We start from the raw sequence: 24,066 nt of genomic DNA on the forward strand, positions 1-24,066 counted from the left end.
TCATAAGGGAAAATGGGGTTACCTTCACAAGGTAGTGATATTTAGTACCACAGATGTCCATGTTTTCCTGACTCCTAAAACAAAAGGAGTTTTTGGATTTGGCTTAGAAGTTCACACAACTATATTTTTTGTTTTAAGCAAGAAACCTGCCCTTTAGGGCCTAAATTCTCTTTGGCCATTGGGTTGATACATTCATATGTATATATGAAGGATAAAGAGATGGGGATATATGTGTGTGTCTGTATATACACACCTTGGCACACACAGTTATTCTTTTAGACACAAACTGAAGTAAATATACACTGGTCACTTCAAATGTATAACAGATTTTGCTTTGGTTTTGGATAAGACCAAGTCAAAGAAAAAGCCATAATTTCCTGTTTCAATTGCTAAAGCTTTTGCTAAATGATTAATATAATTAAAATGAAGTTTGCCTAAGAGTGGAAGACAGTATGATATATCTGTATGTGAGAACTGGAACAGCTGATGCAAAAATAGGCCTCAAAAGAGGGGAGAAACTGCTCAGCATGAAGTTGGTAAGGATAAATTTCAAGGCACCGATGAAACTTCACTGGAAATACACAAAATGCCTCTTCCTGTTATTTTTAGTTGTTTCTAATAACAGAGTATCAATGCATTCATTTAAATCTGCAGTAATAATATACTTCTGAGAAGAGAGATCCAAATCATCTATGAACCAGCTTGTATTTCATTTGTTCAAAACAGACTAATACTAAGGAATGCCCAGTAAACACAGTGTTTTTTACAAGTATTTACAAGTATTTATTATTTTCCATTTTCATTAAAAATGCCCACATGGCAGTCTTTTATTTATAACCGGTACACTCCAAACTTGCTGGGTTTCTCTCACCCTGTAACAAGCAGTTCTGAACTGAAATTGGGTACAATAATTTCAGTGTTTTTGAGCCTGTCCTTGTAATGATTAAGAGACTGCAACAAAGACTGGAGATGAAGATATGACACAGGAGAAATCATATTGCCTACTTTTCCTTAAGGGTCATTATATTTTATTCACCTTGCCTCCACCTGGCAGATGTGAAATTATTAATTTTGCCCCTCAGGTTTGCTCTAAGTTAGTGAAGGTTCATTTGTCTCAAAGAGCAGGTTAATTTCTTCCTCTGCAAATGTTTTGAAATGGGAATCTGTTAAAGTAAAGAAATAAGTCACCACTTATACGGCTGCTTTTCACACAACCAAGACATGGCAGTTACTTTTACATACTCTCTGTTTGCATCTGTATATTAATCCAGCTGTAACTGTCAGGAAAGAATCCCAAATGTTTTTCCTTATTCTAATGTGCACCTTCTCAAAACAAACTAATCTGAGAGTCAGGTATCATGCTTTGTGGCCTTACCAACACCAGACTGTGTCTATATTCCTTTTATACTTCAGCACACCTGTCAGAAAGAGCCAACAGACCTACATACTTGGAACAGTTTTCCTGTCCTCTTTTTTCCCCCCTCCCCTTCATGTGAAATTGATCTGAAAATGATGAAAATCATGGGAGTGAAAACGTTCTGTTTTTCAAGTGACATTTCTGGATGCTTTATCTAACCAAAACCTATTTATTTAGGAACCAATGGAGACACAAAAGTGCAGTATTAGTAATTTCTAAACAATGCCAGTTCTCTTGGTTGCCAATATTAGAAGTTTTTGGGTTCACAGGCTGAAAATTCACTTAATGGAGAACCAACCTGTGATTTCCCTTGCAAAGGAAAGACCCATTTGAAATTAAGGGGCAGATACTCTCATGGTGTTTATTTCCTAAAAGAACATGTTCTGGTTTTGCTATCGCTGCCACCACAAATGTAGAGAAGCATCCAGAACCATGCATTGTAATTTCAACTTTTGTCTGTGACAAAGTCTCACTGCACCTCACTGTTTATACAGCTTCAGGCAAGGACAGGAATACATGAAAGATCATGATCTGGATACTAATGCAGAGTCTAGGAGAACGTAACAAACACCATGGTGACAGCTTCTCTTCCAAGATTTTGAAAAAAACTTGGAATTACAGAGTAGCTGAGGTAGGAAGGGTCTGGTTCATCTCTGGTCCAACCCTCACTGTACACCACCCTTGCTCTACCAGGGCCAACTACAGCATCTTGTCCAGGTAACTTCTGCCTATCTGCAGTGCTCTTCACTCACTTACAAAACCATTTCACCACAGAAGGAGTTTGAGTTCACCAAGTATGACTTCCCCTCTGTGAATCCATGCTAACTACTCCTGATCATGTTTTTGTCCCTTGTGTTCCTGGAAATGGTTTCCAAGTATGGTTGTTCCATCATCTTCTCAGGGTTTATGGTGAGACTGTCCAGACCACAGTTTTTTGTTTGGTGTTTTTCTTTTTTATTTTTTTCCCCTAGGAATTTTAAGGACTCCTAGGGAAAATTCTAGACTGTAAGACAAGGAAGAAGAGAACTGGATTTAAAGAGATTTTTGTGTGGAAGGAATTTGGATTATCTGGGTTCTTCCCAAACCCAAGATTCTTGATAATACAAGGGGAAGCTGTTCTGTAATACAGCATCAGAGAAGTCATCTCAGTAAGTAGCACCTTGGGCACCTTGTTTCCAGACAAGTGGATGCCAAAGAAGACCTTTAATACATTAGTCAATGCTGAAAACCATCTGTGTTTTCTGAAGGGCCCCTTCCAAGAAGATGCATTTCCAGTTTGTTTCCCTATCAGAATTAAGTGACCAGTGACACAGACACATGGACATATATCTCACTACACTGTGTTTTCTTGCAATTCTATTAAAATCTTTCCATTTACCTCCTGAAACATCTGAAAGCTGCAACTCACCTGCTACAGTGCAGAAAATCCAAAACTAGCTTTTCCCTTAGGAGAAAAGACCTCATATGAGATGGTTTGTGTATAAGAAAGGCTTTAGAAAAAAGGACAATAGAGTAGCATCTTACTTTCATTAGAAAACCATAAATAAAATGTAAGTTCTCTGTGGACTTCTAGTTCTGATAAATCAATGTAACATTCTACTAAAGTTTATTACAGTTTAAGGTTAGGAATGGAGACTTTAGAAATATCATGGAACTTTTCCATGGAAAATAAAACAGTGCAATATCTGCACCCTACTCCTCAGGGTTAAGGGTTCTCTGACCTGAGGTCGAGCTCTAATACAACACAGCAGCAAAAACCTTGGTTAAAACTTCTGAAGAAAATTGCTAAGAGAAAGAGCTGTGGAAAAAACCTGCAGTATGGCTTCAAGTTGACATTTTCCTATGATCACAAAACTAAGCACTGTTAAGATTTCGTTATATGCCTGAAAAACCCTGAATCTCTTCACAGGCAGCTCCCCATGGTACAGCAATGAGAAGGAATAACTTAATTTCCAGTGACACTAAGATTCTTTCTCTTTTCTTGAGACAAAAAGGTCAAGAGATTGCAGTCTTGAAGGACAGAGAAAGGCAGCTGCCATTTCAACCCAGAGAAGTTCTTAGGAAGGACCTCATCTTTCCGAATAGGAGTACCAGTAGAGAATGGGGAAGGGCATGGAAATCAGCAGTAAGCATCACTGAGTTTCAAGAAAGGCTAGGGCATGGACACTGCCAAAGGGAGAGACTAACAAAAGAATTAATAACAAAAGAAGGTGGAAGGGTGCAGAACAAGGAAAACCAACTGCAAAACTGACTTATTATTCAGAATGTTGCACACAAGAAGATACAGACTGTCCAGCCTGCAGGACCTGGACAGTGCTCCATGTCATGGGGCAGGATGAAAGTGGTGGCACTGAGTACCATCCAGCATACCTGAGCACACAGAATTTAAATGCAGGGTTCAAGACAGTTCCTGGCCTGTGCCATCTGCCCAGAGATTATTCTGCCTTGTGCAACTTGATGCAGCTCAGAATTGATCAGAGGGAAGAGGATACTCATTCCATCAGTGTATTCTGACACATATAGATTTTTTTTTTCCACAATGCCAGTGGGCAGCACAAAACAGGTGAAATAATTTTGACACCTTGGAAGATTACCCAGCAGAATGCAAAGCAATGAGCAAACTGAGAAAAACAAAGATTTTTTTTTTTTTTTCAAGAGAGGGGATTTAAAGAGCTCCTCTGCTCTGTTCTTCCAGATTGTAACAAGCCTTCTAGGAGTACCAGACATTCTACAACAAACCTGAAGCAGTGTTTCAAGAGCTCAGTTGTACTGGGAGTAACAGCTTTCCTCCTGACAAGCTCAGGTGATGGGATAGAAGAGACAGCAAAATCAACTATGCTAATTAAAACATTCCTGTTACTTCATTGTATGAAAATTATTGGTTAAGTTGACAGTGACTTTTTTTGCAAATACTCCAGGGTAGTAATTGTGCCTTAGCACAAAGAAATAGAGATCTGACTGTTCAAAAAACTCCACAGTTTGGGGATAATTCATCAGAATATTCTTTCATTTATTTTTTCAATTTTCCTAAATTACATTAGAGTTTTCTGGTTCAGTAAAGGAAAATATGCTAATTTTCAGAAATTATGCCAAATGTCACAGTGAAAAAAAAAATTATGAGAAAAAGAAAACAACTTTCCCTAGGGGGCCTTAACAATCCCCTCCCTTAGCAGGAGGGAGGATTTTATTTTAACTTTTCTTCCTAAGGTAGCTGTCTTTAAGACGTATCTGTTCAACAGCAGATTCAAGGAAAAACATAAATTAGAAATAAAGTCTCCTAATAGAGGGGCCATAGCAAAGAAAAAAAATAAATTTGCAGGAGTTCATTTAGCAGTTCTGCATAATTCAGGTGTGTTTTAACTGGGGCACTGTTTTACCACCAGAATGCAGACACGACCAGATCAAGATTTGTATCATGCAATGAATGTCAAAGCATGCTGGAAAGCTCTGAAATAAATAAATCTACCCACAGAAACACTGATATGGATAAGAAGAAATTACAAAACACAGTCTTAGTAATCCTGCAACATATCTACTTCAGTTTTACTATGGACAGTTCCACTGGTTTTGGGTCAGACTGGGTCTCATCAGGAACAATAGTGACAGGACAGTAGGTTTAGATCAGATATTAGGAAGAAATTCTTTGCTGTGAGGGTTGTGAGGCAGTTGAAACAGGTTGTGGCCAGAGAAGTTATGGATGCCCCATCCCTGGCATTCTTCATTCTAGGTTCACAACACCATATGAGATGGTTGTGGAGAGTGGGAGCTTTCAGCATAGGAACAGGTGATTTAAATTCCAGACAACCTGGGAAGGCCTCCATTTCACACCTTCAAATAAGAAAACCCCTTCTTTCTAAGTCTGACTCAAATGTGGTTCACCATGCCCAAAATCCATTAAACTCCTTCAAACCTGTTCACATTCTAGGTTAAATCTAGTCCAGACCTCAATGTAATTCTCGGACTTTCTGAGAATTACACTAAAAGAGCACTTACACTATATTTCATCAAAAGGAAACAAAGCCCTTTCTGAAGTGGCAACTGCTCCAGGATGTATGACGCAACCAAGTCTCTCCAGACTTTTTTTCTTTGCATTCTAATTATAGACTCTTTTAGTACAGTTTCAGATAAGACTTGTCTATTACAAGTCTCTGAAATCTCATTTTGGTAAAATGAAAACATATTTCAAATGCTTTGGAGAACTATTAAGATTATTGAATGCCTAGCATACTGCTTCAAGTCTCCAAGTGGTTCACTATCTTCCCCTAGGGAACAGGCAAACAGCATGCAATTATCACAGTAATTAAAAAGGTGCAATGATTCTTCTCTTAAAGACTCCTGTTTTATTAATTCTATGGTATGCTTTGGAGACTGGCATTATTTTACTCCTACCCAGCTTAATTATACTGTCATTAGTTTATCAGCATCTCTTTTTAAACCCTTGGGCCAGTTATTAGCATGTCACTTGCTAACAGTTAACCAATAACCACTACACCTTCAAAGCAGGGTCTTCTGCTATAAAAAAAAGCCAATTTGTACAGACAGATTTAATATCATCATTCAATTTACATTTTTCAGTCATTTAACTTTCTGCTTTTAATTTAAGAAGGTTACTGTTTAGCTTAATGAAAACACAAATAATTCTGATGTATTACAAGACACTACTAGGTAATAAAACACTTCCAGTACACACTGGTTTATGAAACTGAATGCCTGTTTTAATAGCCAACAGTGTGTACCACTGAGAAAACAGAAAGCACATGATATTCTTAAATATAAGTGTGGATATCACTCTCTACTAAGTCTGGCTTAGGTGGAGTTAAATTTCTTTCACAGCAGCCTGTTTGGCACTGCCTTTTGGATTTGTGACTAATCCAAGGTTGATAACACAACCCTACAGAACAGACAGGCTCACTTACACAGCACCAAGTACTGCATTACTTGATCATACAAGCAGATGAAAAAACTATTAGAAAAAAACCTATTAGAAAAACTGATTAATTTTAAACTAACTGAAATAACTGTGTATTAAATATGTACTTACCACCTTGTCTATACAGACACTTACATTATTATGAAGGGCACAGTGACCCAGAAACCCTCCTGAACGGAACATTACTTCATTTTTATGCTCCACTTTTGACTAAGCTGAAGTTATCTTAGCCTAGTAGAGAAAATCTTATAAATATAAAATTCTTAACAATTATTACAATTTAGCTGTACTGTTTGCTGGTACTTTTCATTAAATACTTCTTTCCAGTAATGAGAGGATGAAAAACTACCAAAAATAACATCAAAGAATTAGCACTTGTGTAAGTTTGCATCTTCAGAAGGTAATAGTGGGATTCTGACAGCAACTAGATTTCGTGTTTGACATCACACCAATTCAATTCAACTGTTGACATTCACTCACTGACAGGTGGTCAGGTGACTTTACAAAAAGTATATGCAATGGAAATATATTACTTCTGTTGAAGCACGCAATTTTTTCCTGTTAAAAAGGCAAGTAAGACTAAGTAATTCCTTAAAAGACTGGGAACAATGAGCTAATACCACTTGTTACTCCCATTTTCTCTAGCTACACTCCTGCCTATCTCCCACCAGCTTTACAGCAGCAAAGAGATGATTCAAAATGTTGGGGGAAAATAGTAATGACCAAAGAAAATCCAGGTCACAGTATCCTCTATTATTTTCTGAGTAGCTAAACCCCAAACTAATATCACTGCCAGTCTTACTGAATATTATTCTACAATTGCTTCTGTATAATAGGTGAACCTTGTATGCTATTACAATCAGAGGTCAGCTCTATTAATTATAACATCCAAAACAGGAGCCAAGATTGCTACAATGCACCAGAAATTGCACTATCTCATTTAGTAAAGAGACATGCTGTCAGTCACTCAAGAAAGCAGTCCTTTGCTAAACCTCATCTGCTAATTGAGACTCAACAATGAATGCTTTTGCTGTTACCCAGGATCCCTTTCCACTTTATCTACAAGTTTGATACAACTGACATTGAAAAAAAAAAGTATTCACAGTTATTATTTCATCTCCAGTCTACAGTGGCACAGAAGGTTGCTTTCAAGGTCACTGTAGCCAGAGAATGCTAATATGTTATACTTAAAACCATTCTGTCTTAATTCCTGCAACCTGCTGGTTTAAAAGAGACAGTAAAAACTGCCAGTGAATTAACTTATGTCTTCAGCCCTAGAAAGATGCTTAAAACTTTCCTATCACCTTGAGGTACTCACCAGCACATTTTGTTCTTGTTTTGAGAGCTGGGCCAGGAGATCCTGTTCCTCCTTCACCTGGTCTTGTAAGTAACACACTGATTTCATATTCTGTATCAGGATCCAGGTGCCCAATCTTATAGCTTGTGGAGTCCACGGGCTGTATGTCATACCAGCTTCCACTTGAAGTTCGATACTCAACTTCTCTTTGGATAATGGGTCCATCCCCATTGATGGAATTGGCATTCAGCTGTATCCAGAGGTAAGTTGCACCAACCGAGGACAGCTGAGGGGGAGCGATGGGAACTGGTGGCTCTGAAAAACAGTAAGGCTATGATTACACTTCCATTTTTTCTACTTCTAAAACATTCAAATAAGCAACAGGTTTCGTACTGCATTAGAGTTGAAGACTTTATAAAAATATGGATATGAAGAAATCACCACTACAGGCTGACTTATTTTCATCAAACTGCAACATTCAGATTCTTTTGTTTATGCAGATGGAGATTTTAACCTGAAGCTTTTGGTTTAAACCTCCTAACTTCAAATCAGGTGCAAATGGAATTCTATTCACTCAACATTCCATGGCAACTCTCAATTTAAAAAGAAAACCTGAGATTCTCATTCAAATGCAGCTCTTTCTGGACATTAATATTAATCCTACTCAAAACTAATGTTTTCAAGATAAAATTTATGTTGTAGCCTATCCTTACACACAAGAAAAGGAATTTCTGCACAGAAACAAAATGAATTTTTTATTAATTATTTTTCATGTCCTTAACTACTTAGCCTTTGTATTTTCAGACTTCTGTGTAAGCAGAGTAAGTACAGTAATTCTTCAATTCTATACGTTGGTTAAAATCAAAAATCTTCTAATTGAAAGCTGGAGGATTTCTTGAGTTTTTACTAGAGGTCTCAGATTTCTACTTCATGTAATGACTATTTTCTTTAACTACCACAGAGCAATGGTACTCTGTATCACAGAGTAAGTATGCATGTGATATCCTGATAGTTTGGACTCTGAAGATTTGAAAACCGACCCAAGTTTTAAACCCACTTTAATTTACTATGTGATGGGCATCTTATTTTAAATTAGACTGCAGAAATAATTTGCAGACATCATCTTTTTTAAAGGTAAACAACAAATATTTTCTTTCCCTATGGGTTAAATTACTCTGCTATTTCATGCATCATACCTGCAAAAAATTCACCTTCCTGTTGGTTAAATATATTCAAGTCAAATGAAATCAAGCCATTGTAGTAAGGCACTATTTGATCCAATATTCTATTCTACTCTTAACATATCTATCAGCAAACACTGCCACCTTCTTAAGGCTACACAGAATATGCAATGAACAGAGGACATCTGTCTTCCCTAGGCTTTAGATTCAGATTCAGCCTCTTCTGCTAACCATTTCCCTCTGTGTTGAGATACAGGTAGTCAAACAGACAAGAAGTTGAATACATGTATTTCATCATTTTGTCATGCTCTTCAAAATCACAGTTAAAGCAAAGAACATAAAAGATTGAAGCAAAAGGGAGAAAGGATCTTGGTAAGCATTTCCTGAGAAATAGCAGAATTGCTACTTTAACAAACACATAATTATCCTACAGCATTCTACCTTTTTTCATTTATAGAAAGAGTAACTCAGAGCACTCAGTACCCTGAAGATTAGCTGTGCCTCAGAAGGATGGTGTTTCTAATTAGCAGGGTACACTTGTATGCAAGCTTCGATCCGTGCAATCTGTTAGCAATTGATGAAACACAACACTACAAACCAGCAAACACAGGCATCACCACTGTGTGTTTTCATCTGAACAAACCTAAGTGATTAGTAGCATGAAGGACACAATACAAAGAGCAACAAACCAGAACATCTCTAAAGATATCTATTAGCATAACTAATTGGAATTGACATAAAAATAGCTACAAAAATATTGTGGCAGATTCCAGGATACAAAGAATATTGTTTAGATTTTCAAATCAGCAGTGAATGCATTGTTTTATGTCAACAGCAATATATGGCAAACTGATGTCATTGCTGAGTTAGAAACGTACTGTAGTTTTATTGAAACTATTCTTCCTAAAGTATGTAAACTATGGCTTCATACAGTGATAGTATGTCTGGAAACAGTTCTGACTTGATTCCAAATGATTTAGCATCAATTTAAATCATTAGGCTGTTTTGTGAACCAAGAAGTAAAATGGAACTTTTATAAAGCATCCTAAGGCATTAACTTAGCCATGCTGAAAGAACAGTTTAATTACTTTCAAGTTTCAAATGCTGCTAAAGGCTGTTGAAGTGCCATTCAAAATGCAAACTCAGGAGTTAGGTCACTAAGGTTAGTGGTTACACCAATTCATTCCAAATATTACAAGTACTTGAAACAGATAGTATTTTATTGTCTTTTTATACCTCAGGGCATGTTTTTCAATTCTCTGGGACCACAATGAAAAGGTTAATTCAAGTCACACTATTTCAGCAAAGCCTGCACACACTGCAATTTCATACTATTAACATGGTTTAGGACCAAAAGTTACCTTCTTACCAGAAATTGAGACTACCTAAAATCAACCCTGCATTACACATATAATGCTCATATTAAGTGACTGGTTAAAAACATGAGAGTCAATTAAGCAGATCCTCTAATACAAACACCATATACAAAAATATAATGAACTGATTTTAAGACTAAAGTCTAAAATGTATTCTTCTGTCTTATTACATTATTTTTTCTTTTGACAGAATGATTTAATATTTTTAAGATGCTGAGGAGTTTGAATCACTTAGGTAGGTATACCACACTGTAGCAGTACTGTCCTTACTAAAAGCAGTTTTACTGGCAGCCACTGAGGTAGTCTCAATTAAACAACATGCAAATTAATGCCTTTATGAAACAGTACAATAGACTTGGTATTTCAGGGCTGTGTATGTTCAAGGAAGGATTTTCAGCTGACAGCAGAAACAAGTTTGTAGCAGTAGCTATTTAGTACAATGACTTAGCTTAAAGAGAAGCTCTTCCTTGCAGATCTCCTCCTGAAGCAAGTAGACAAATTTATTCAGTACTGCAAAGCCCTTTTAAACATAGTTTTTTAAAATAGAATATTAACTAAAAAAAAAAAAAAAAAAAAGATAAGTGGATCCATATTTCAAATTTTATGCCTTTTAGACTTCAAACCTCCTCTTGAATTCCCTGACAAATGACAATGGGCACAATACCTTAGGGTATTGTGAAAGGAAATAGTGGCTACCTTACAAAGCCAGAGGACTGCAGGTGACAGAAAGCTTTAAGCAGGTGCTCACAAGTGACTCTATATAAATGGATCCCTTATATTAAATATGAGAAAAAGGCAGACTTTATGATAAGGAGCAGCTCTTCTCCTACACAGATAATAAAAACAAATGTAGCCATACATGAATGTAAACTATTCTTATGCACTTTTTATAAACTGAAAACACACTTGAAACTGCAACTCCTTCATTTAAACTGCTTTGTTCCTAAATTTCACAGATTTTCCAATCATCTTCTACAGCATCTTAACATCTTTTACTTTGCAGTTATTTTAATTGGGAGGGGAAAGGCATCACACTGAGATGCCACTGGAGATAATATAAATCTCTAAGATTTAAGTGAGTTAAAGAAGACAGAAATAGACATTTGTTCTCTGAGGCTCAGAAGCACTGTCTTGAAAAATGACAAAATCTGTTTCTTCTCTTTTTGCAAATGCATCAATGCAGATGTTTACCTTCCCCTCTACAAAATCATAGAATCATGTTTGAAAAAACCTCCAAGATGATGAAATTCAACCTTTGACCAAACACCAAGATGCCAACTAAACCATGGCACTGAGTGAATATTTTCAGGGATGGGGATCCCACTACCTCCCCGGGCAGCCTGTTCCATTGCTTATCCAAGGAAAAATATTCTTCCTGATCGCCAACCCAAATCTCCCTGTCAAAGCTGGAGTCTATGAGCTCTTGTCCTGTCCCCTGTTCCCTGGGAAAAGAGGCTGACCCCCACGTGGCTATGATCTCTTGTCAGGCAGCTCGAGATAGCAATGAGGTCCCCTCTGAGCCTCCTCTTCTCCAGGCTAAACACCCCCAGCCCCCTCAGCTGATGCTGACCCACTCTCCAGACTCTTCACCAGCTCCATGCCCTTCTCTGGACTCATTCCAGCATCTCAATGTCTTTCCCCTCCTCGGAGGGGACCAGAAGGAGACACAGCACACAAGGCACCTCAACAGTGCCAAGTACAGGGGGGACAATCACTGCCCTGTTCCTGCTGGCCACATACAGGGCAGGGCGCCACCAGCCTTCTTGGTCACCTGGGCACACGCCAGCTCAGGGCCAGCTAGCTGCCAACCAGCCCCACCATGTCTTTCTCCCCAGCTTTCAGTACTTGTGTAGCCCCCATTTTCACCCACTTTCCCTCTCATTACAAAACACCTCCCAGTTTGCCTTTCCTTTCAGTCCCACCATGAACAACCTCATCTGTGTATGCAGCTTCTTGCTCTCGCACTCCTCATTATCCACATTGTTAATCCATTTTACTCTTTTACTCTCAAAGTACAAGGATTCAGCAAGATGGAGGACTGTATACTAAAAGCAAACAAATGGTAAGCTCATAGGTCTTGATCCCTGTGCCTGGATCCAGCCTGCCCCAGAGGAGCTCAGATCCCTGCCTGCAATTCAATTCCGTACACTGTATTTAGAATTTCGGGGGAATCGGAAAGATGAACTCAAGGAAGTCCCAGGGTCTTGCTGGGTTTTAGTTAGTAGTTTGTTAACTAACTATTTTGGGAACAGATTTTCACAGGAAGAGAAAATCACATTTTTGACATAACTAGTATGCTTTTGAAAAAATATTACTGCTTCAAAGTCCAGAGCCTTCAGCACTTTCTTATGGCAAGTTCACTAAGATGGATGAACTGTATCAGCTCTTCTAGCTGGAGGCTTTCTGAACACTTCCAGGCTGAGGCACACACCCACACTGAAAATTACAAGTCTCCAGTCAGGTTGCCAAAAAATGAGTGTATGAAACTGGAAAGTCCTAATTCCAGCACTGCTGGTAAAAAAAACGGGTACAGTGATGGAACCAGCAGGAAAGGTTAGATAGAGAGAGAGCAAAAATAGAGGCCAAGTATCTATGTATATTTAATGTATGAGAACAACTGACACCACAGATAAGTAATTGTTGATATTTTCTTAATATGTCTTGATGTCAAAATGGCTTTGCCCTCCAGAATAAATTCTTTGCTCTAGAGGTCCTGAAGAGGTTTGGTTCTGTTCCTGGTGCTAAAAAAATTAAAAATTTTTCATTTGGAAAAAGCAGACATTTAAGCTGCCAGCATTACAGATGGCTACCTTTCTATGCCCTTCCTTAAAAACCTAGCCAAACTCCTTTTAACCAATTTGACGCCTAGGTTTACCTTGTTTGAACTCAATAAGCAGTCTGAACTCTGTAATAATCTGATGTCTGCTAGACAGGCTCATTCTGTTCTCCTCAATCTAATCTGTGTTGGATCTGCACACTATTAGGAAACTTCAACCTAGGGACTGTATGCAGAACCCTAATTTACTTCACCAAACGCATTTAATCAATTCCACCCAACTATTTTCCTTTTGCTCAATGTTTGATTACCTTTATCTATTAGATACGAGCTGATGTTTTGTACAATAAGTGGGTTATCTGACAAGGCCAATTTCATGCCTCCCATTAGATAAAGTGACATTTCAATCCAATTCTCTGACAAACTTAGATGAGGATACGGTGCCGTTTGAGTACATACAATGACAAGGCACTCGTCTTTTCAGCCTTTCTTATCAGAACAAACACTCAGGTAAATTGAAAACCTCCCCTTCAGGATTTATTTAAATGGAACAATCAATACTTTATTACACCATCCTCTAAAAGGCATGTAAGTTACCACAAACAAGTTTTCAAATAAAACCCTTTCTTCTGCCCCCCTCCATTTTAAGGCCAGACTAACAAGCTTTCTGTCATTAACTAGATAATATTCATGTTTACTATTATTTAAAAACAGAACAGACAGCTCCTTAATTGCAATTTCCCCCCTCCATACTGCTGAAACCTTGCTGTAACATGCTCACTCATGTGAAAAAAGAAGACAAAAAAAAGTAGAGAGTAAGAACACCTGACAGTTTCTTACATGTCTTTCATTTTCAAGATCTCATTCCTATTCTTTTGTGATTGTAGGTTTGATTTGCAGCACGTGAAACGAGCAGCCCTTCTGCTCTTTTCAAGAGTTCTGGTACCTTGTCTCCAGTGCCACACAACATCATGCCACAACAGCACTACAAAGCTTAAAGATCTTTACACACATAATTGGAATCTGCTTAGAGTAAGTTCCTATTTGGTGAAACTTTGTCTACTGTGAAGTGGAATGAATGTTGTATGGAGTTCTAACCCACTCTACTGTGCAAACATCTTGACTTAAAAGCAAATATGTCTTGAAAAAGCCCCTATTCCAAAGCAGAACTTTTTGCAACTTGAGTTACAGGTTCAGTAAACAGAATGAAACAGACTATGATAAACATGAAGAAGTGATTCTCTTCAACTTACAAATGCTCTGTTTGACTCTCTTGTCATTCCAGCAATGTAATTCCAAAGAAATTCCTCTTAAGGCAGTTTATTTACACAAGTGTAAATGAGAAAAGAATTAAATTCATTGTTTGTAACAAAGAGGGGGGAGTAATTGCACCACTGTTTTTACACATACTATTATTAAGCCATCAGCAATTCACAAGTATACTAAACATTGCCTGCAGTGTGGACATATGTACATTCTTCATGATTTATGGATAGTAATGGATTAAAAAAATATCTAGCTGCACTGAAATCAACCTGTTATCGTTGAAGTCTGCTAACTCATATTGCAGGAAAACTGCCACAATCAGGAAATACCATTTGTTTAATATATGTCATCAATAAGAAAGCATATTTATTCATCAGCCCCTAATGCTGCTGTTCAGTACAGTCATCTAATGTTTTACAGCACAATGCTTAAAATGGGTCTTTTCAGGTCAGAAGGAATGACCTGCAGGTGGTCTCATAAAAGCTCCAACACAGGCAATGGGGATTACCATAATTACTTTGCCACTCTACAAGCAGTTAATGGGATTACACCCTGAGGCTATCCACTTGCTCACAGTGCCCAGCGCAGATTTTCTGAAAGAATCTGGGTAAGCACAAATGCTTTAATGATACGCTTCATAATTTCATCTATTGCACCTCAAAAGAAGCACTAATAAATTAAAACACCCTGAATCAAAGAGACTGAGAAGAAATGAACTCCTTTGGTTTCCTGCACCTCTCCTCACTGATGCAGTAACTCCTTCCTCTGCCTCCTTCCAGCAGTGCTCATTCCTCTATGTTTTCCCTGGTGTTAGGTCTGAAAGATGCTTCATCATTCCTGCCAGAGTTATAGTCCATGCTTCCTTTTTTTTGCTGACTTTCATACATATCTATTTTTGGCCATCTACTTTATTTTCTTTTCATGCTTGGACTGAAATAACCTCATTTCTCCCACCACACCTTATAATTATAGTCTCATCTCACCCACTCTATTTGTTTCTTTTTTCATCTGTCCATTCAAATAGCTCTTCTATGTTTTCATGCTACATTTTTTTTTGTCTCATTACCTTCATACCCTGCTTATTTCCAACATCCTTCTCTTGTCCAGTTTCTCTTCATTTTCTCTACAACACATTCACTAAAACCCTGTTCTTGCTTTTGGACAGTGCTTTATTCCTCATTATGGCTTTCTTCCATCCTTTTCTAGTGGTGACACATTATTCTCCATTCTACTTGTACCTAAGTGTTCCCCAAAGCTTTTAAAAACACCCCTCCATATATTGAAATGTGTATTTTATGTGTTCACTTAAATGTAAACTTGCATATTTCATAGTAAGTGTATTTTTAGAATACAATCTCCACAAAGGGGGCAAGCAGCCATTATTATGTTCATACTTTAAATAATAAGTTTGTAAAGACATATAGGTCTGAACAGTGCATTTTGGGGAAATACTTAAAACAGCAATCAACAAGTACCTAGTTAATTAGCCCTGGCTTCTATCACTCCCTTGTTACAGCTGGATAGACTCTTAAGATTTACATAAGCAAAATCTATTTACTGAACCTCTTATCAAGTTGAACAGGCTATGGGTGACATTCTTACTGCATTAGCAACTGCAAGCCGTGACTCCACACAGGGAGCATGCCAATACTGATTTGTATGGTGAAGTACCTTTGACTATCAGTTCTGCATAGTTGGATACACCAACTCCTCCTTCCGTCCGGATCATGCAGCGATAGTTGCCAGCGTCGCGCTTCGTGGCATTCACCACACTAAAAAGAGCCACAAATCGTCGTGCATTGAACACTTTTATGTCCTTCAAAGGTGCATCCCGTACATAAATACCCTAGGCAAAGAAAATAAAATAAAGAATATTATTAGTAATATTAAAAAAAATATACTGACAACCCATTTTACTTCTCACAAGTTCCCCAGAAGGAAAGGAAAGATAAAAGCAGAAGTCTGTATGTTACTTCTACAGGTGTGACAGTGAGACATTTCTGATTTCCCATGTGAGTTAAACCATTCCTCACGAGTGGGCAACCATTAATCTGCAGCAGCTGCTTTCAATTCTTTATAGATTAACAAATAGAAAGATTTGAGAACAATGTAACATTTCCTTGCTTAGCTTGTTTTACACAAATACTTAAATTTATTTCTTTTTAAAAAAACAAAGCCCAGCATAGTCAGTCAGTGCTTTCTCTTCCCTTCCTGCATCTGCTGCTTGGTATATGCATTTTTCAGGGAGATATCAGTGGATGGTTCTCATAGCAGCACCCACCCAAGAGGTTATCAGTGACTCAGGTAGAAGAGGCTAGGCAGAGATTTATCAAGTAAATGACTTGAAGCTGTCTCCATCTTCTACTTTCTCAGCATGGCACTGGGAACTGGGCAGTTTCTTTTTCAGCACAGTGTCTTGCTGTCAATTCAACATATTACATGTATGGCACAAGAAAATGAGCCTTATAACAGCTAAGGAGCAAAAGGAGTGAAAAATGGAGGGGGGGAAGACAGAAGAAGGCACAGATGATAACTTGCCATGTCATTTGACACAAAGATAATGGCAGAGAGACTTGGCTCTCAAATCCTCATCAGAACTCATGCTCCACCTGACCATGAAATAGGATGTTTGCACTATGAACACTCAAAACCCCACAGAAAATGTATAATGATTGAATTATGAGAGCTGGATAGCAAAAAAAAAAATCAAACCGACTACCAAAACATACTGACAACATTAACCCAAACAAGCAAGATGCACTTTTCATACAGTGATATGTATTCCAGCACACTGAAGGCTGCAACCACTAACAAAACATGAAGAGAAACTGGAAAACCCCAACTAGCACTTCACAAAAATCACTCTCTGCAGGAAGGCACACACACTGTCTGATGCTAAATAATGACACCAGGTATGTTTAATGTTTAACTTAAGGAGCTTCAAGCAGATCAAGGGTCCTGCACGATCAAGCTTCTATAAACCAACAGCATAACTGGTGATATCTGTTTTTCTGCCCTGGAGTCTGTAGCTTCTCCAGCTGAATTTAAGACATACAGAAAACACTGATCTCATTTTACTATGATTATATTTGCCACTAAATTGGAAGTATCCTTGACATACAAGTTATAACAGAAGAATTTTAAACAACAGTCACACAACATTTAACTCATCCATAAATCACAAAACCAAGTCGAAGTTAATCATGCTGTTATACCAAAGAAGCAACATAATTAAAAATAAATAATGATTCTAATGCACAGTAGAGTTATTTCCTCTTCAAAAAAAACCGTGGGTGATGTAAAGCTAACGTGAAACAAAAAAAAAAAAAAGGTTGTAAGATGTCCAAAGAAGAATGTGCTATCATGCCTTAAAAATTATTCAGTTGTAAATTATTGAGAATTCCTTCAGATAGTTGACAGCTCCTTAAGGTTCCTCAAAGTTTGAGCTGCTGATAAAACAGCTTCTGTGATGTGGCATGGCAGTTACAAAAACCTAAAGGTGGAAAGAAACATTTCAAACTACTATTTCAAAACTCCTATTTTTTGCCACTGTAATATCCTTCTAGCGAGAATGGCTGCTGATAACAGCAGATAAGCAGTGGGTTAACTAGGAGTTTGGAGAATGAGTATTTCTTAAAAGCCACATTATTTCTTACCTAATACAATAACTTAATTAATCCTGATAATCAGAACTGCTGATCAACCACAAGCCATAAGCCAGTTTTAAAGTATGTTACTACAGCTTACAGGCTTCTTGGAGGATCCCCTACACACCCAAATCTCATGGTTACATTACAGCCATCCATATCACTACTCCCATTTTTCTAGCTGCAACATCAGGAAGGCATGCAACATGCATGCAGGCTATTTTATCCTGCCATGAAATGGACTAAGTTATTCCCCAGGGAAAAACATACTGCCACACACTGATTAATTCTAGCACCTAAACTAGTTCAGCTCATTTAGAGTGTGAACAAACTCCTCTGCTCTACAGCCTGCACAGTACACCCTCCATGTGGGGAACCTGCATCCACAATTTACCAGGACTCTTATGAGTTACTATACAACTGAAGAACTGTGTAAATATTTTAAAATAACAATTTCTTGCTTTTCCCACAGAGAAAGAGATGAAAGGAAAGGATTAGGAAATGCCACTGTAATTTCTGCCTTAATTTGCAGTTCATGAAAAGGGGGCAATCATGGCAAGATATGATGCATACACAGCCCCTGCTGGCCCTACACAGAGAACTGTCTCCTACCACACCATCCCCTCAGACCTCCAAGTGGCTGGTAAAAATCCTGAGATTCACAGTCTGGGTGTTCACAGAAACTGCCAGCAGTCCTGGAAGGCAACTGCTCCAATACCCATCCCATAGGACATATTTCCCATCTTTTTCATGCATATTTAGAATGGAAATTGGAACTAATCAATGCACTGTAGCACTTACAATAAATTACAATTTCACTTGGGTCCCATAATCTTTTTCACCTTCTGCTGATTTTCAAATATACTCATCTCACCTGATTTTGAATGTTTTAACTGCTGTTCTACAACAGGAAATCGTAGTTTGATCAAATAATTGACTTACATGGCTTTGTGACACATGCCATTGATTCACGTACCAATAATTTTAACTGAAAAAAGAGAAGCCAAATGAGACTTCAGGAAGGACACATCACTTGCTCAAATGAAAAAGCTAGAGAAGCCTTACATGTAACTCTACTTGGCTCCACAGAGGATTTGAGCATATTTTCCCTCTACCAAAATCCAGGTGAGAAAAGGTTATTAATGGTGGCTTCAAAATTCATGAAAGAGCTCTGGAATAAAGAGTCTTTGTTATTATTACTATAACAAAGCTCTAAAATATATGGGAGATAATTATCAATAAAGATTATCTTGACTGAATTCTCCTGAACATTGCAAACTAATGGAGGCAAAGTGTAGAGTGTCTAATTATATGTTAGAACTCAAACAGTCCCACAGAATCACTAGCATGACTTTTTTTACTAGAACTCAAAGGAGAAGAAAAAAGCCCAATTTTTTTCTTTAATCTCTTTGGGGAGAAATATATTCAAGGAAAATATAGTGTCTGTAACAGACAAAGACAAAGAAACATAATTGCTTTACGTTCCACAAGAAAAAATCCAGCCCAAGAGAGCAAGTTTTCCCTCCCTTCTGGGATGACAGCAAATGAGTAGGAGAGCTGCCTAACTGATTTAAGCCTAAGCATAAAGGAAGAGTAATGAAGGTAATGAATTCCAGTATAAGGAAATTCAATCTATAGGCATTGTTCAATCTTCTAGGCAACTAGAAGACAGTTACAAAGGCTGCACTGAAAAAAAATAAAAAAAAAAAAATTCCACACCTACAACTTCTCCCAAACTCTTATTTCAGCAGTGGACAAATGGCAGAAGGCTATTTTTAGTCTGAAAAAATGCTATTTACAATTTGATATAGAAATACAGAATTGCTTCTGTTATAGCAGTACCCACACATCCAGCATCACTCCCTTTATTTGTGGTTCACATTTTGTTTCCCCTGACTTACTGCAATGGTTTCAGTAAGTTACCCAGGTATGCTATCTTTTTTCCAGTGTGTAACAGGCCCATTTCAGCTCACTGTATGATAAATTACCAGCTCTCAGCGCTGACTGCTAAGAGCTATTTCATTTAGAACAGCTAAAAATAACATATCAAATGAAAATTTGTTTATTAAACATTCTACGGCATCGTGTTACAATTTCTTTATAAAGAACTCTTTTTAGTAGCCTTCAGAAAAGTAAGTTTTCATCAGTCACTAATGCAACAATCTGAACTCCCACAAATAAGAGTTCAACTATGACATGCTGTTTTACTAGTTATAGTCATTAAAACTTTAATCTCAGGTTTTTTGAGATTCTGCAATTCGCCAGTAGGTCTTGCAAACTCTCACTTTTTACATGAAAGTCTGAGTCTTCCCAAATACATGATATTTTATTGAAAAATAAACAAAAAAATGACAAGTCCATCACTTATCCTTTTTTCTGTAATGGGATCAGTAAAACTCATGATTTACAATATAACACAATGGCACTGACATTAAGACCTACTAGCACAGGTTGTTGCAGCATATTTGTAGTATCCTGTTTTCTGGGTGGGGCTTTTTTGTTTGCTTTGTTTGGTTGGTTTTTTAAAATGCAATTTAAAAATACAAATGGTTCTTTTAACTTTCTTTACTTTAGCTCTGATTTGCCACACAAAAGTCTGAGGCTTTACTACTGATTAGAGCTGTTAGCTTTTCCTGCCCCCGGGACTTTGAGAACTGTGTGAACAGGATACTTCATTCTTTACAAAGAGGAAGCTGCCAAAATCGTTTAATGTTAGACCTGCCTGGACTACAAAGGCCACGTCCCCAGGGCAGAGCTATCTCACCTCCTTAGAACACAACTATGGTCACAGAACAAATACTGAGAGCCAAAAATGAAAGTAACAGATTCCATTGGCTGCTGAGGAACCTGGGCATTTTCAAATGCTCAGAGAAAGCTTTCAAAAAATACCAAATACATATATAAAGAATATGTTCATTAGTTGCCATTTAAGCCAACTAATGAAAATATGTAACTGGTAAGTCACTTGTAAGAATAAATTTTCTATTAAAAACCAAGTTCTTTAATATATAGGGATATAAAAAATAAGCCTAATTTAACTTCAGGATTTACACAGCTTGTAAAACCCGTATTCCTAGTACCACCATATTAAATGCATATACAGACAGCTATATGCATTTTTAAAATGCATGTTATTTTTCCATTTTAGGCAAGTTAGAATGAAAAAAAAATACGCTACAGTTATTTAAATTACACTTATTGGCTCTTCTAGGCAATGAACTAACTCTAAGTCTTTTAAATGAACCGCAATTTAGCAGCAACAATCTATATATTAAACCTTTCAGAAATACTTTTAACAAAAATGTAGCAGCAATTCAAAGGCATTGAACTTCTGGGATGTTACATCCAGCACTACCAGTGATAATCACGCTCAAGGCATGTATCAACAATTTTGTGAGAAGAGAGTTAAAAAGGAAACATCAGTCACCCTCTGTCCATATGGGCAGATTAGGCAGCTTTTCATACTTTAGAACAGAAGAAAGGGTTTGCATTATCCCACTTCCAAATATGCACATTTATAAAATTGTGATTAGAGTTACATTAGCAGGATCTCAAATGAAACCAGCAAGGCCAGAAGCAATTTTTGTTTAAAATGTGTATAAAATCTAAATCAAATAGTAATTAATACTTCAGGACTAAGATGGCTACCTCTGAATTTCTAGATTAGTGTTGATAACCAAGACAACTGTTTGTCAGTCTAGATTGGAGCCATCACACATCCTGTGATTATCCAGTATTTATTCCATCTAAGTTAACAACTCTATTTCATTCAAGTAATAAGGCCAGGATGGAAAAAGATTATTATTGTCCTATTTGGAATTATTCTGCTATGAGATGAGATTGCACTCTGCAGGTGTAACTAATTGGCATTCAAGCAAACTATTATTATTTCACCTTTCAAGAAAGGCTTCTCCTTTCAGTAGTTTAATGTTTGATAACTGAGACTTTTCTTCAAATCACACAGGCCTCCAGAAGTCCCTGTTTATCATGACTAAACCTAAATACTGGCTGGAGCTGTCAGGTAGTACCATAAAATATTATTTAAGTTACACATCGAATAGTCACACCAAATATTAAGCACTGACATCTACTTGAAGACATAGAGAAAGTAAACAAAGACAATGAATCTTCTGGAGTCATTAAACTCTGTGTAATTTAACCAAAGCAGTTACTCTTTACTTACATACTGAAATTATGTTGTATCATTCCGACAGGAGAAAATCTGTTATCATTACATAGACATTTTAGAAGTAAGAAAAATAAACCCAAAAACTAAATTCCTGTTCAATCTATTTCTTTTTTTATTACTTTAAATTCCAGAGCAGCTAAGAGTTTATCTCCTCTAACAATTTGCCAGTGCTCACAAATATTTAAAATCCCAAATCTTCTTTCCATTCATTTTTAATAGTACACAATAGAATATAAAATGAGTTGTAGGAAACTACAGCCTCAGAAACATCTGGAGAAAACAAAGTACCAGGAAATATCTAATAGGGAGTTTAATACTTTGGATAGGAATTATGGCAATGATCCATGTATCAACTAAGCATCCTGTTGAACTCACAGCCCTACTTATAAAGTCATTTACTCTAATACTGTATTTAAGCCTTGGAAGTACCCAACACTTAGTACTTATCATCCTTCTGTTTGTATTTAAAATTCCAAGACCTAGGATGTACACCTTGCTAAAAACTGATGTGAACATATACAGCAATTTAAATACTCTGGGGCTTGGCATTCTGCAGATGCCAGGCTTATGGAGGGGCTAGAAAGGAGCAAAGTGATGAGGAGAAAATGAGGAAGCAGAGCTCATTAGCTTAATTTTCATTGGTACACACCATACAAAGCATCATAATGCAGGTCTCTGTCTGCCTTTTATAGGCAACTACATAACGGGAGATTTAAAAACCAGTGCACTCATTCCCCACATTTCCTTCACTTCAATAGTGTTAATTTTGGGAAGAAAGGCAGCATGGGAAGAAAAAACTCCAACATGAAAGTTCTGGGGCCAGGCTGAAGTCTATTGTAAAGTTTAAAAAAAGCAGACTAGCAGGCAAAGCTAAAGCCACAGAGTCCTACCAAGCAGGTAAAGAAGAAGCAGCCAAGAAAGAAACACACACAGGTTTGAGGATGACAAATTATTATGGGCTCAGCTATTGCCTCCTGGATAGATTCTTCCAAATGGGAGGAATGAATGGTGAAACAGAGGCAGAAAAGAAAGCTGTAATAAACCTCTCAATCCTGACAGTGCAGTTTGTGAATAAAAACAACCATAGCAGCAATCAGTAGAAATTTAGGCACAAGTTGGTTCAAGGAAACTGAGACAGTCACAGTAATCAATAACAGCTCCCACCCCCAACACACACCTTCCCCAGTGGTCTGTTTCCTTCCCATCATGTTCTCCTTGGACTTAATTAAAACTTTACTTTGGTTCTCCTTGCCTCAAAACAGCTTCAACAGCCTTTATTCTTTATTTAAAAAAAAAGCCTCTCCTCAACTCCAATTTGAACAAGGTATCTTCTTCCTAGCAGCAAGTTTGCACATTTTATCTAAAGTATTCATGCTAAAGGTCATTGTTTCTTATTCCCAAAGGTCCAGCACAGCACAAAAAACTTATTGAATTTATTTAATCAGCTCCCTAATTCTTGCATGTCCTAAGTGATTCTACTGCTGCTGAACATGGCTTTATATCAAGGTAGTCTTCAGGATCCAGAAACAGGCCAACATCCGGCACATTCTTGAAAGGAAAGCTGAATTTAACCAGCCCTCTGTGCCAGAGGTCAGATGTTTGATTATCTTGTGTCTGTTAATCACCATTTTATTATTTAACCCTCCAAAATAACTGGAAGGCTAACACATCACAATGAGTTTCTTGAAAAGTGAACCTTTGGGTTGCTTCATTTTTAAATTCAGACAAGAACTTCAAAAAGGTTTGATTGATAAAGGTAATTCTGGAATAACTTTTCTTATGGGTCAGTTCACCAAATGAAAACATATATATGTGGGGATGGAAAAAAAAGAAAGGTTCATGTGTATCTTCTCTGATTTATGTCCATTATTGTCTGCAGATAAGCAAATTTTCTACAAATCAATGTATTTAGTCAATTCATTAATATTTGGTAGCCTCTGAATACATGAGATACATATCAAAAACAGGGAGAAAAGGAAGAAGAAAA

The 24,066-nt window shown here is 37.3% G+C and overlaps 1 protein-coding gene across 6 annotated transcripts in view; it reads right to left on the reverse strand.

The window, feature by feature from the left end:
* Positions 1 to 24,066, reverse strand: part of PTPRM (protein tyrosine phosphatase receptor type M) — a 443,671-nt gene that overhangs the window by 261,116 nt on the left and 158,489 nt on the right. For all 6 annotated transcript variants that reach the window (XM_050971530.1, XM_050971533.1, XM_050971531.1 and 3 more), the window contains exons 6-7: positions 15,915 to 16,089; positions 7,666 to 7,959 (exon numbers count right to left, since the gene is read on the reverse strand). In XM_050971530.1, the coding sequence (XP_050827487.1) occupies positions 7,666 to 7,959; positions 15,915 to 16,089 (469 nt within the window). The remainder of the gene's footprint in view (positions 1 to 7,665; positions 7,960 to 15,914; positions 16,090 to 24,066) is intronic.

The sequence above is a fragment of the Serinus canaria genome, chromosome 2 (genome assembly GCF_022539315.1).
Source record: "Serinus canaria isolate serCan28SL12 chromosome 2, serCan2020, whole genome shotgun sequence".
NCBI classification, from domain to species: Eukaryota; Metazoa; Chordata; class Aves; order Passeriformes; family Fringillidae; genus Serinus; species Serinus canaria.